Below are 12,990 nucleotides of genomic sequence, written 5' to 3'. Positions count from 1 at the left end.
GCTTTTGGTCCAGTCCAATTGGGCTGACCTTCCATGTATTGAGTGTTGTCCTTCCCTTCACCTAAAGCAGTTCTTATCTACTAATTAATCAGTAAAAAATCCTCTTCCTCCCTCCCTCCCTCCCCCCCTCATAACCACAAAAGTATGTGTTCTTCTCAGTTTATACTATTTCTCAAGATCTTATAATAGTGGTCTTATACAATATTTGTCCTTTTGCCTCTGACTAATTTCGCTCAGCGTAATGCCTTCCAGGTTCCTCCATGTTATGAAATGTTTCACAGATTCATCACTGTTCTCTATCGATGAGTAGTATTCCATTGTGTGAATATACCACAATTTATTTACCCATTCATCCGTTGATGGACACCTTGGTTGCTTCCAGCTTTTTGCTATTGTAAACAGTGCTGCAATAAACATGGGTGTGCATATATCTGTTTGTGTGAAGGCTCTTGTTTCTCTAGGGTATATTCCGAGGTGTGGGATTTCTGGGTTGTATGGTTCTATTTCTAACTGTTTAAGAAAATGCCAGATAGATTTCCAAAGTGGTTGTACCATTTTACATTCCCACCAGCAGTGTATAAGAGTTCCAATATCTCCGCAGCCTCTCCAACATTTATTATTTTGTGTTTTTTGGATTAATGCCAACCTTGTTGGAATGAGATGGAATCTCATCATAGTTTTAATTTGCATTTCTGTAATGGCTAATGATCGAGAACATTTTCTCATGTGTCTGTTAGCTGCCTGAATAACTTCTTTAGTGAAGTGTGTGTTCATTTCCTTTGCCCACTTCTTGATTGGGTTGTTTGTCTTTTTGTGGTTGAGTTTTGACAGAATCATGTAGATTTTAGAGATCAGGCGCTGGTCTGAGATGTCATAGCTAAAAATTCTTTCCCAGTCTGTAGGTGGTCTTTTTACTCTTTTGGTGAAGTCTTTAGATGAGCATAGGTGTTTGATTTTTAGGAGCTCCCAGTTATCTGGTTTCTCTTCGTCATTTTTGGTAATGTTTTGTATTCTGTTTATGCCTTGTATTAGGGCTCCTAGGGTTGTCCCTATTTTTTCTTCCATGATCTTTATCGTTTTAGTCTTTATGTTTAGGTCTTTGATCCACTTGGAGTTAGTTTTTGTGCTTGGTGTGAGGTATGGGTCCTGTTTCATTTTTTTGCAAATGGATATCCAATTATGCCAGCACCATTTGTTAAAAAGACTATCTTTTCCCCAATTAACTGACACTGGGCCTTTGTCTTGAAGAATTTTCTTGCTGCAATTTGATCGCTTGCTGGGGATTGGCCTTTGTTTATGGATGCAGATGTTGGAAAGTTCCAGCTGGAACAGAAAACATTCTTCAAGACCAAAGAACACGTTTGTCTCATCAGAGTACTGGTTTGATGGGGACAGGCAATTTAAAAGTTGGCTATCTAAAATAGGGACAAGTAAAGGCATGAAGTGGCTGGCTTACTGACTTTCGTGGGTGTGCTTACACTCAATATGAGGGGGACAAGGGAGGATCCCCAATGAATAGATTCCTCCTTTCCTGATGGATCTGGGAAAGAGAGGGTGGGGGAAGATGCTGATAGAATTATATGATTCATTTGTGAGTGTTGATGGTTAACATGGTTAATTATGATTGTAAAAACACCAGCTCATGGTGTCAAACATCTCTTCACTTTGTCGAATTCTGGTCAGCTCATTCCTAGTTATCCAAGCTAGGTCATAATGGGTAGCAGTCTTAGGCTCAAGAGTTCACACACACCTCCCAGCACTTCAGACAGCCCCTTCACGCTCTCATCCGTAATCCCCTTGGGCTATCTCAACAGGAGTGAACTCCCTTTACTTCTGACAAGGCAGCCCTTTCTCTGTCTCTTTCTCACCCCTAGCCCTTGTGGGCTAGGTCAATGGTTGCCAATGAACTACGTCCACACTCAGCCCTCTCTGCACTGCTGCACTGAGAGATAAGTCTGTTACACTAAATATTACATAATTATGACTTCAGCTTCAAGCTCGTTGAACTGTTAGCCCTTTTATTACCCTTAAATCCCTTCCTTAAAAAAAACCTCTCAAGTGTTAAGTCAGCAGGCCTCACTGGCTAAGGATAAGCTTTAGATATCTTATGCGAGCTCCAAACCATGCCAGCAAAGGAACAATGAAAACTGTTGAAGAAGGATGAGCGAATAAGTGTGAACCATTTTATTGCACTACACAATTTCTTAACTTTGCTTTGTGGTCTTACTCCTTTGGAACTTCTCTTAGGTAGTTCCCATACACACTGTGGAGCGTCCCGGAAACTCCACTCCCCTCTCCCCATAAAAAAAGCAAGTTAATAATAATAAAGTAAAATAAAAATCTCTATCGTCCTTTCCTGCCCAGTTAAAACACCGACTTGACTCCCTTCTCAGCAAGCTGTTTTTCTGTAGTATATTTTCATTCATCTTGCAATTCTTATTCCATAGTTATTCAACTCCATCATTATTTGACGTAAACTCGAAAACGTTGTGCTGTTTAATGCTCAGCGCTGGAGGCACTCAATAAGTGAGTGTACTTAAACGATTGCGTGCTGTGGGGCAGGCATAGAAACAGGAGACTGCAGCCCTCTGTCCAGAAAAGTTGATGGGAACAACAGCAGCGCATTGATAAAGAAGTGTTTAATCAGGAGGTGAAAATAAAACCCTGCCCGAAAGGCTCCACGTCTACTCCTCACTACAATCTTCCCATTCTCTTGTGGCTTCTCCGATTCCTTTCCTTCACAATCCCGGCTCAAACCAGGCTGGGTCTGACCGGCCAATCGGAGCGCAGGCTTCTAGAGTCGCGAGGATCGCCGCAGCCAATGAAAGACCTGGGCGATTTGGTGGTGAGACGCACCGCTCACTGGCCGAATACTGGGGGACGTAGAGACGCGGTTGGGCGGGCTGAAGCTTGATTGGCAGGCAAGCGCTCTGCTGCCGGAGAACGGTAGCACCGCACATTGTGCGCGCGGGGAGAGGGGTCGTGGTTGGGGCAGGGAAACTCTAGGGGGTGGGCTCTGGTCTGTTTAGGAGTCAGCCAACGGCTGAAACGTTACCGCAGAAGGAAGGCTGGATCACCAATGGCGGCACGTATACGGCGCTGTGGGCGGGGCTTGGGGCAAAAGCCCAGTAGGAGCAGCGCCTGTTACTGTCGTCTTCGCCGCCACCGCCGGCGCCACTCCTGGATTCATTCATTCCTTTTTTTTCATTCACGCAGGTAGTGAGGCCTAGTCGAAAGCCATGGAGAGCGTTGTCCCGGCCGCCGGCTTCTTCTACTGGGTGGGCGCGGGCACCGTGGCCTACCTGGCCCTGCGCATCTCGTACTTTCTCTTCATGGCCTTTCGGGTCTGGGGGTTAGGTAATGAGACCGCAGTCGGACCGGGGCTCGGTGAATGGGCAGGTGAGTCGGGTCCAGCGCCGCCGCCTCCTCCCTCCTGCAGCCGCTCGCCGGGCTCCCGGCCAGGGCTGGCCCATGCTGGCGAGTTCGGGGACCTACGCGTGGCCTGCTCTCCTCGGCTCCTTTCTCGTTCCTGAAGCTCCTGCGACCTCCCTCTGTCTCCCTTAGCCATCGTCTGGCTCGCTTAGATTTGTAGAGATTGTGTTTTTAAATACTAAAAAAAAACTAAAGTGGGGCCAAATATTGCTGGCTCAACTCCGGGAATCTGAATTGCCACTTTGTGCGTGCGGCGGAAATCGGATCTTAACTCCCTGGGACTTGAGCGCTTTAAGCCATGCGGGTTCATGGCCGGGAGTCACAGTTCTTTTGCTTTCGCTTCAGTCACAATATACTCAACTTGGTTCACTCCTTGTGAGCGTGTTTAAAATAAAATGTTCTCTTGTCTTGAGTACTGGCCCGGTGCTAAGGCTGAAAAAACATTTCTTTTGGGGGGATGAGGACAGGGGAAGAGGTGTAGGGACACGAAATTTCAGAAAGTTTTTGCTCTTGGGAAACTTACTTCTCCAGTCACTTGATTCGGCCTGCTTCATGTAATTTACAAAGTTTCTTTTAAAAAATCCTCGAAAAACTGTTCTGGAGTCATGATAGTAGCAAGAAGTGTTGCTTCTTCAGAAAAAAAAAAAAAAAGGTAACTCTGTATGTTAAATCGGAAATAGTTTTTGCAGAAGGTACGTTTGTAGAAAAAAGTGTTCCCATAAAGAGTAACTCAAGCAAATGGATCTTGTTGTGTCCAGTCGGAGAGTTTCACATTGGAGCCCTTAGAAAACTTAACTGCAGGGAAGTTTTGCACTGGCTTTTTTTCTAACTTGTTTTCTTTCTTTCTTTTTTTTTTTTAAACCAAGTGATTGCTTATGATTTGCTGTGGTCGTTCTTTGGTTATTTATTTTGATGTTTTATAATTAAGTGGTCACTTCACGTAGCATTTTATTGAGTTTTGGGGTGGTTGGGGATTGCGTTCAGAGTAGGTGTAAGTAAAATACATAATTAATGTTACTTTATTCTTTGTTCATTCAAAAACATTTAAGCAGCTCAGGAAAAACGTAAGTTACATTTTGGTACAGCAACATAAATATTAAGAGAAAACATCTCAAACAGGAATGGATTTGTACCTGAGAGCTCTCCCCATGATATGAGGCAATTATTAATGTAACACTATCCACAATCATTTGTTATCTTTTGATAGTCTTTGAAAAGTAAAGTGCTCAACTTGATTATAATCTGATTTCACAAGTGAGTTACTAAAATTTTTTGGTTGCTAGCTTTGAGAAACTTGTTTGTGGACTTTTGCAATAGTTACACAAGATGGTATTAGGAAATCGTATAACTAGAAAATCAAACCCAGTGCCATTGACTAGATTGCGACTTATAGCGACCCTATAAAACCCCTTGCCACGGAGTGGATTCCGATTCATAGCGACCCTATAGGACAGAGTAGAACTGCCCCATAGAGTTTCCAAGGAGCGACTGGTGGACTCCAACTGCCAACCTTTTGGTTGGACCTTTTGGTTGGCAGCCGTAGCTCTACACAGCCAGGGAATTTCGCAGATTTGCAAACAAAGATGCTAATGTTAATAACTTTTTAATACCTAAAGTTGACCATCCCCCAAATCAAACCCATTCCCATTGAGTGGATTCAGATTCATAGTGACCCTATAGGACAGAGTAGAACTGCCCCATAGGATTTCCAATGAGTGGCTGGTGGATTTGAACTGCCGACCTTTGGTTAGCAGCCGAGTTTTTAACCACTGCGTCACAGCAAGTCCTAGTCATCAGTATATGAATTCATCATAAAAGCCAAGTGATAATGATGTTGTCTTTTCATAAATAAGATTTGTGTTGGAAAGATTTGGCCCCAGAGAAAGGATATTTGTTAAATTAAGGCAATTGTATAAGATTTAGAAAGGAAATTTGAACTAGAACACTGGCATAACAGAGAAAATTAACATGTCCTAATTGAACTTATTCATTGTCCAGCTTTCACATGCATATGATGTGATTGAAAATACCATGGCTTGGGTCAGGTGCACCTTAGTCTTCAGGGTGACATCTTTGCTCTTCAACACTTTGATGAGGTCCTTTGCAGCAGAAGCTGGACAATGAATAAGGAAGACTGAAGAAGAGTTGACGCCTTTGAATTCTGGTGTTGGCAAAGAATATTGAATATACCATGAACTGCCAAAATAACGAACAAATCTGTGTTGGAAGAAGTGGGGCCAGAATGCTCCTTAGAGGCAAGGATGGTGAGACTGCGTCTTACATACTTTGGATGTGCTGTCAGGAGGGATCAGTCTCTGGAGAAGGACATCATGCTTGGCAGAGTGTACAGGGTCAGTGGAAAAGAGGAAGACCCTCAACGAGGTGGATTGACACAGTGGCTGCAACAATGAGCTCAAGCATAACAACGATTGTAAGGATAGCGCAGGACAGGGCAGTGTTTTGTTCTGTTGTGCATAGGGTCGCTATGAGTCAGAACCGACTCAATGGCGCGTAACAACAACAACAATTAAACTTATTGTCAAGGTCAATTTTTGCTGGACTTTTGGAAAATCTGCTTAAGCGGAAGAAGTGATCAAGTTATTTGTTAACATTACTCACATTTTGTTGCCAGTGTCTTAAAAGTAAATACTTCTTTTATCTCTAAATTCAGAGAATCTTTGAAAAACAAAGAAAATTAAGAGTAGCTCATCTTGAACAGATTCTCTGTATCGGGGGGAGGAGTGAACTAAATAAGTTGAAAAACAAACTAGCAGAGATGACCCTTGAGTAACTAGGGCTGATATGGTTAAAAATCGGTAGATAATTTTTTGAACCAAAATTACGATCTTAGAATTAATTTTTCTATGTAAATAGTGCTAAAAAGAGCCACCTCTTCAAAATTGCTATCTTAAGCATGTCTATGTGTATTCCTGTGCAACTGAGAGTAGATGCTCGTAGGAGGCAGTATTAAGGAGACATTGCCTTTCTAAAATTAATGTTCATTTATCATCTTCCTCTCCATAACCAATGAAATTCTAAGTGTTCTAATGTGTGTTGAATTGATGGCATATTTTTTTTTATTCTTGTTATTCTTAAGTCTCTTCATGTGAATATGTTTAATTACTCCAGTTCAGGTTTTAGGATTTGAAGGGTAAGGGCTGCGGTGCCTCATTTTTTGTTTTTCTCCCACATTAACTGGCACTTTGATCAGATATGAACTCAAACTTAAAAACAAAACCTTGCAGTGAATCATGCTACTTATCGCTGGGCCCTTGGCAGGGGAAGTTAGCCAATCTAGTAGTTAGACTCTTTGCGGGTGGAGCTTCAGTTTTTTGAAGGTCATTGTAGCAAGTAATCAAAATAAGATTGCTAACAAAAGTGATCAGTTTGCTGATTATTAAGTAAAGAACAGTCATTGCTCCGTGACAATAGTGAATGTAATCTGCAGGATTTGGCCTTGAGCATAGATATATTTTGCATTTATTTGAACAGTTTATATCACTGGAGTTCTTAGTAAGGTGAACGATATAGGAATAAGGTGGAGATGATAGATACAAAGGTGAGGTAAATATACGTCTAAAGTCAAGATATTTTATAATTTTGAATACAAAACAGCATTTTGAGCACCTTATTTTTAATTGTAATGGAGAAGATATTGCTTCTGGAAGCAAAGAATAAAGGATCTACTATCAATTAGTGAACTAAAAAAATTTTTTTTTTAACAGCTTTGTTGAAGTATAATTCACATACCATATGATTCACTCATTTAAAGTGTACGGTTCAAGATTTTTATTATTTTCATGGGGTTAAGCAACCATCATCACAATCTAGGAAACCGTGGTGGCGTAGTGGTTAAGTGCTACAGCTGCTAACCAAAGGGTTGGCAGTTCGAATCTGCCAGGCACTCCTTGGAAACTCTGTGGGGCAATTCTACTCTGTCCTGCAGGGTCGCTATGAGTCGGAATCGACTCAGCGGCACTGGGTTTGGTTTTTTGGTTTATCACAATCTAATTTTAGAACATTTACGTCCCTCTTAACCTGCCCATTAGCTGTAACCTCCCCTCCCTACCTGCGAGCCCTAGGAAACCACTAATCTACTTGCAGCCTCTATAGATTTACCTACTCTGGATATTTCATATAAATGGAATCAGACAATATGTGGTCTTTTGTGACTAGCTTCTTTCCCTTAGCGTAGTGTTTTCAAGGTTCATCCATGTTGTATCATGTATCAGTAGTTCATTTTATTGCTGAGTAATATTCCATTGTATAGAGTGAGTTTAGATTTTACAAAGGGCCTTCACTTCTTCATTTGCCCTCTGCACATCTGCATTTGCGAATCCCTAAGATTTTACAGCTTTAGGTACTGATGGAACTCATCAGGCTCTGTACTACTCCACGGTTTTTCAAAGCTGTAGATAATGAGGACTTAAATAGGAAAAGTGGTAGGGGGATTCTCCTGTAGAAGAGCCATTAAAACCAGGGGTTTGAGCAGATTGCAGCTAGCAGGGCAATCTTAAAGCTCTTAGGCCAGAGGCTGTGTCAGAAGAAGCAGGTGCAGCTGGAGAATCTGACTAAAAGCTTGTCTTGATCTTGGACCCCTGCTGAAAATTTGCATTTCTAACAAGTTCCCAGGAAGTTATATATAAGAATCACATCGGGATCCTGTTAAAATGTAGATTCTGATTCAGTATATCTCAGGGTGGAAACGAAAATTCTCAGCAGGAGTTTGAACCAGAATGAACCAGTTTGAAGCCCTGAAAAACTGGCTTTCCTTAGCCAAGCTCCAGGAACCGAAAGAATTCTCAGAAGCACGGATGTGATCCGCGTTTTGTGTTTTCACACTGGATGACCTTACAGGATTGGTTTAGTTATGTCAATGGTTGAAAGTACTTGAGTAACCAGGGTCTGTTGACAGTAGGTCCCTATTTTGAACTAGGTTTTGAGGTCTCACATCATTTGAAAAATTATAGATGAAATGTTAATTATTTGAATTGGAAAACCCAGGAGAAAAATTAATAACTGCTATTTATTGAATGTCCACAGTGTGCCAGGCACTTGAACAGATTACCTTTAATCTGTCTTTGAGCTGTTCTCCGTGTACATATGAGGAGATGGAGGCTTTGGCACTTGTCTGTGGCTTTGTAGTTAGTGAGTTGCAAAGTCAGGATTTGAAGCCAAGTTGCCCATGCTGCAGCATCCCCACTCTGTGTGTGTTGGTGATTGACTTGTAGACTGGATGAATACTTGGGGGTGGATTCCTTTATACCCTGGGAACTTTATTGTTTGATGGAAGGCACAGTTTTGAATTGGCTCATGCTTGGTATTTCTGGAAGCATTGCAAATAGTTAATACATTTTAGAATCAAGTAGTTCAGGATTTTCTTCAGTTTTGCATCCACAAATCATGTTGCTTTATGACTTTTTGGAAAGTTACTTGAGGTACTTCATAAAGCAAAAGGGTTTGCCTGTCATCAGAATGGCAGGACCTAACTTCGAATGCTGTATTTTGTGTTTATCACTCTGACATTGTCAAATGGATTTAGCAACTCCCTGGAGCCCAAACCAAAAAACCCAGTGCCATCGAATTGATTCCGGCTTATAGCGACCTTATAGGACAGAGTAAAGGAGCGCCTGGTGGATTTGAACTGCCGACCCTTTGATTTGCAGCTGTAGCACTTAACCGCTACCAACTCCCTGGAGGTAAATGTAAGTTACCTGTAATGTGCTCCTTGTTGACATTCAGAAAATTCTAGTATTAGGGTATAGATACTTGTTTTGGCTAGTGAGATAATGTTGATCACAGTAGACGTTGCAAGAAAAAAAACCATTGCTGTTGAGTTGACTCCGACTCATGGCAACCCTATGGGACAGAGTAGAACTGCCCCATAGAGTTTCCAAGGAACGCTTGCTGACCTTTTGGTTAGCAGCTGTAGCACTTAAACCACTACACCACCAAGATTTCAGCAGTGTTTAAAAGAAAGTGAGTCACATAGGGGAGGACAGAGAAGCATATACACTTGGCCTAAAAGTTTTTGAAGATATTTATTCACTCAGCACTCCAGTTTCCTAACGGTAGTCTATGTGCCTAAGTGGAACGAGAGCTCCAGATTGGAGCTAGCAGGGCAACCTTAAAGTTCTTGGGCTGTGTCAGAAGAAGCAGGTGCAGCTGGAGAAACTGACCTAAAAGCTTGGCTTGATCTTGGAGGAAAAACCAAAGTGGAAAATTTGCTGGGATTAGGAGTTCAGCCTCTGTACTCTATACTCTGAGCTCGATTATCTTTTCTCCCGTCAACCTCTATTTTTCCTCCCCACCTCTTTCTGTTCTCCTTTCTGTGCAGCACTCACTTTCCTGTTCAGCAGTCAAACCTGAGTCTTGGAGTCTCAAACCTAGATTTGAATCCTGGTGGCGCAGTGGTTAAGAGCTACAGCTGCTAACCAAAAGGTCGGCAGTTCGAATCTACCAGGCGCTCCTTGGAAACCTATGGAGCAGTTCTTCTCTGTCCTGTAGGGTCGCTAGGACTTGGAATTGACTCATTGGCAGTGGTGCACGCAGTGCTGCTTGCTAGCAATGTTACATTGGGTAAGGTAGTAAACTCTTGAATCTTCTTTCCTCAACTGCAGAATGGGAATAATACTGGTGCCAAGCCATAGAATTATTGTGAAGGGAAAATGAGAGTCCTTATTATATGTAAGACAGATAGTAGTACAGTGTCTGGCACCATAAGTGCTTAATAATTTATTGTTATTGTTATTCATTGTAATAACATCATACTAATTGCCAGTATAAGGCTTAGAAAAAGTAAACGTCTGGATGACTCCTGTCTTCTGAAACTGAAATTACTATTACTACTGCAACTGGAAATGTTGAGCTTCAAAACTGTTTTTTTGTTTTTGGTTGGTTGAATTGGGGATAATTTATTTCTTGCAGTGTCAGAAAAATTTGTTGAAAGATTTAGATAATGAGATTTGTAAGTTCAGAATACTTGGGTAAGTGGATTTGAATAGATCAATTCCAATGCCATTTGTAGATAAGGATACTTTTTTTTTTTTTAAATTGTGGATCCTTTATTTTGTTTCTTCTCATCATTAGTGAAAACAAAAATATAGCAGTTCACGTGCATGTCTTCTGGGATAAATTGAGATTAAGACTAGGGAGGCAGGGTGAGCAAATCCTTCAGTATCCACCAAAAATATTATTGGGTGTCAACCATGGATCTTATAGTCAAATAAACTAAAACCAAACCTGTTGTCATTAATTCAGACTCATAGCAGCCCTATAGGACAGAGTAGAACTGCCCTGTAGGGTTTCCAAGGCTGTAATCTTTGCAAAAGTAGAATGCCACATTTATCTCCCATGGAGCGGCTGGTGGGTTTGAACCACTGACCTTTTGGTGGGTAACCCAACTCTTAACCACTGCGCTGGGAGGGTTCCTTTATAGTCAGATGACTGTAGTCAGATGAACAAATTGCTGTAAGTGATGGGGAGAAGGGGTACCCGGTTCTTTGGGAGCTTATGAGGGAAGGTCAGAGAGGACTTCCGTGGGGAAGCCAAGACTGAGCTGAGGTCTGGAGGGTGAGTGTGGGCTAACCAGGTGAAGAGTGGCAGAAAACGCTGATGTAAGAACATTGTGGACAGAGGGAACAGCAGGTGCTAAGTTCCTGAGGCAGAGAAGAGCAGGACGCCCATGAAACAAAGCTTGAGTGACTGGAGCCAAGAAAAGATGAGGATGATGTGAGATGGGACTGAAGAGCTGGAAAGGGGCCAGCAAGCAGGGTTATTTAATCTTCACCCTAAGAACAATGGAAAGGAATTGAGGATTTTAAACAGAAGGGTGATGAAGCTGGTATGCAACTTTAAACAGAATTTCTTGTTTCTGTGACCTCCCAGAAGTTGTTGCTGCCCTCTGAGAAAACAGTGTCACTGAAATAGACCAATGGAAGTTTTTCAGATAATCTTAGTTAAGATTACTACCCCGCCTTTTTAAAGTGGATTCGTACTTTACAGTAAAGGAGGCATTTTTGTGCACTCCCTGGTTATCATTCTCAGAGACCACGTCTCCCTGGTGGAAAAATCTGACCAATGAGGTATGACAAGCTCTACTCTTACAGGAACTGAGCGATGGGGTTGTTGAATGACCCCTGAAACTGGGTTATTGCTTTCACAAGGTAATTCCATAATACAGTGGTGTGACAGCTGAGAAGGCTACCACAAATCTTATCGGAGGGAATGCTTTGTTTTGTTTACTGATTTTGTGTAGTGTTATTTGCCTTATCTCCAACTGGAAATTCTGGGGAGACTCTCCAGTTTCTCAAAAGTTATCTTTACTACCACTAAGTGAAATTACTTTTATTCAAATAAGCTAGTCATTGCTGGAAGGGGAAAGGCTAGAAAATCAAAGATTTTAAACAATTAGTGCATTTCAAGAGTATTATGTAGGGAAATAGTATACCTAACAAAGGAGCCCTGGTTAAGAGCTTGGCCGCTAACCAAAGGGTAGGCAGGTTGAATTCACCGGCTGTTCCTTGGAAACCCTATGGGGCAGTTCTACTCTTTCTTTAGGGTCCCTATGAGTTGGCTTGATGGCAACAGGTTTTTTAGTTTTTTTTATATATATCCCTAACAAAAAGCGATTGGCTTTGGAGTCACTCAAGCAAGGGCAAACTGTTGCTTCCTAAGTTGTTTGACCTTGGGCAAAGATAGTTAACCTCTGAGCATAACTTTCTTCATCTATTAAAGGGGAATCATACTTCTGAGGATTATTGTGACGATGAAATCAGATATAAGTGAGGTTCTATTGTAGTCCTTTATTTTTATGGATACTAAGTAACATATTTAAGAAAATCATTTATTGTTACCAGTTACTCCTATTTGTTGAAAAGGGATTGTTGAAACTAAGAAATGATTGTAGTTCCCTCAGCAGACATACTGCTGAAAATCTGAATTTATGAGCAGATCAGCTAGGAGGTGATTGGGGCTGTTGCTGAAGAATTCCTAGCTTTGTGGAAAGATTTACTAAGTGGTTCCTGTAAATATGGTTCCTCTTAGTGCATGTAAGATGATGGACGTAGAAAATTTTGGTTATATGCAACTTTTCAGTAATGTTTGTAAAAGCCTTAAAGTCATCTTTGACTTTTCTTTAACTCTCACCCAACATACAGTCTCTCAAGAAATCCCGTTGACTTTAACCTCAAAATATATCCAGAGTCCAATCGCTTCTTCCATTCTGGTATAAGCTACCAGAATCTCCTGGCTTGATCATGATAACAGCTTCCTGTCTGCCTGCTTCCACCTTGGCTTCCCTGTCGCCCGTTCCCAACTTAGCAGCCCAAGCAATCTTTGAAAAACTTAAAGTCAGGTCATATGATCCTCTGCCTAGATCCCTCAGTGGCTCCTCATCCCTCACAATAAAAAAGAGAATTCACTCAGTGGTCTGCCTACAAGGTACCTGTCTCCTTTTACCTCTGACCTCATCTCTGCCCGTTTTCTCTAACTCCATTCTAGCCACACTCACCTCTTGCTGTTTCTTGAACAGGCTGGTTTGAGGAGTTTGCCTTGGTT

General features: G+C 41.7%; 1 protein-coding gene across 1 annotated transcript in view; it reads left to right on the top strand.

The window, feature by feature from the left end:
• The first annotated feature begins 3,100 nt into the window (after positions 1-3,100).
• HSD17B12 (hydroxysteroid 17-beta dehydrogenase 12) overlaps positions 3,101-12,990 on the top strand; it is a 191,922-nt gene continuing 182,032 nt past the window's right edge. The window contains exon 1 of the mRNA XM_003412269.4: positions 3,101-3,399. Within this exon, the coding sequence (XP_003412317.1) occupies positions 3,240-3,399 (160 nt within the window). The 5' untranslated portion in view covers positions 3,101-3,239. The remainder of the gene's footprint in view (positions 3,400-12,990) is intronic.

The sequence above is a fragment of the Loxodonta africana genome, chromosome 7 (genome assembly GCF_030014295.1).
Source record: "Loxodonta africana isolate mLoxAfr1 chromosome 7, mLoxAfr1.hap2, whole genome shotgun sequence".
NCBI classification, from domain to species: domain Eukaryota; kingdom Metazoa; phylum Chordata; class Mammalia; order Proboscidea; family Elephantidae; genus Loxodonta; species Loxodonta africana.
This window is presented reverse-complemented; position numbering and strand designations above follow the sequence as displayed.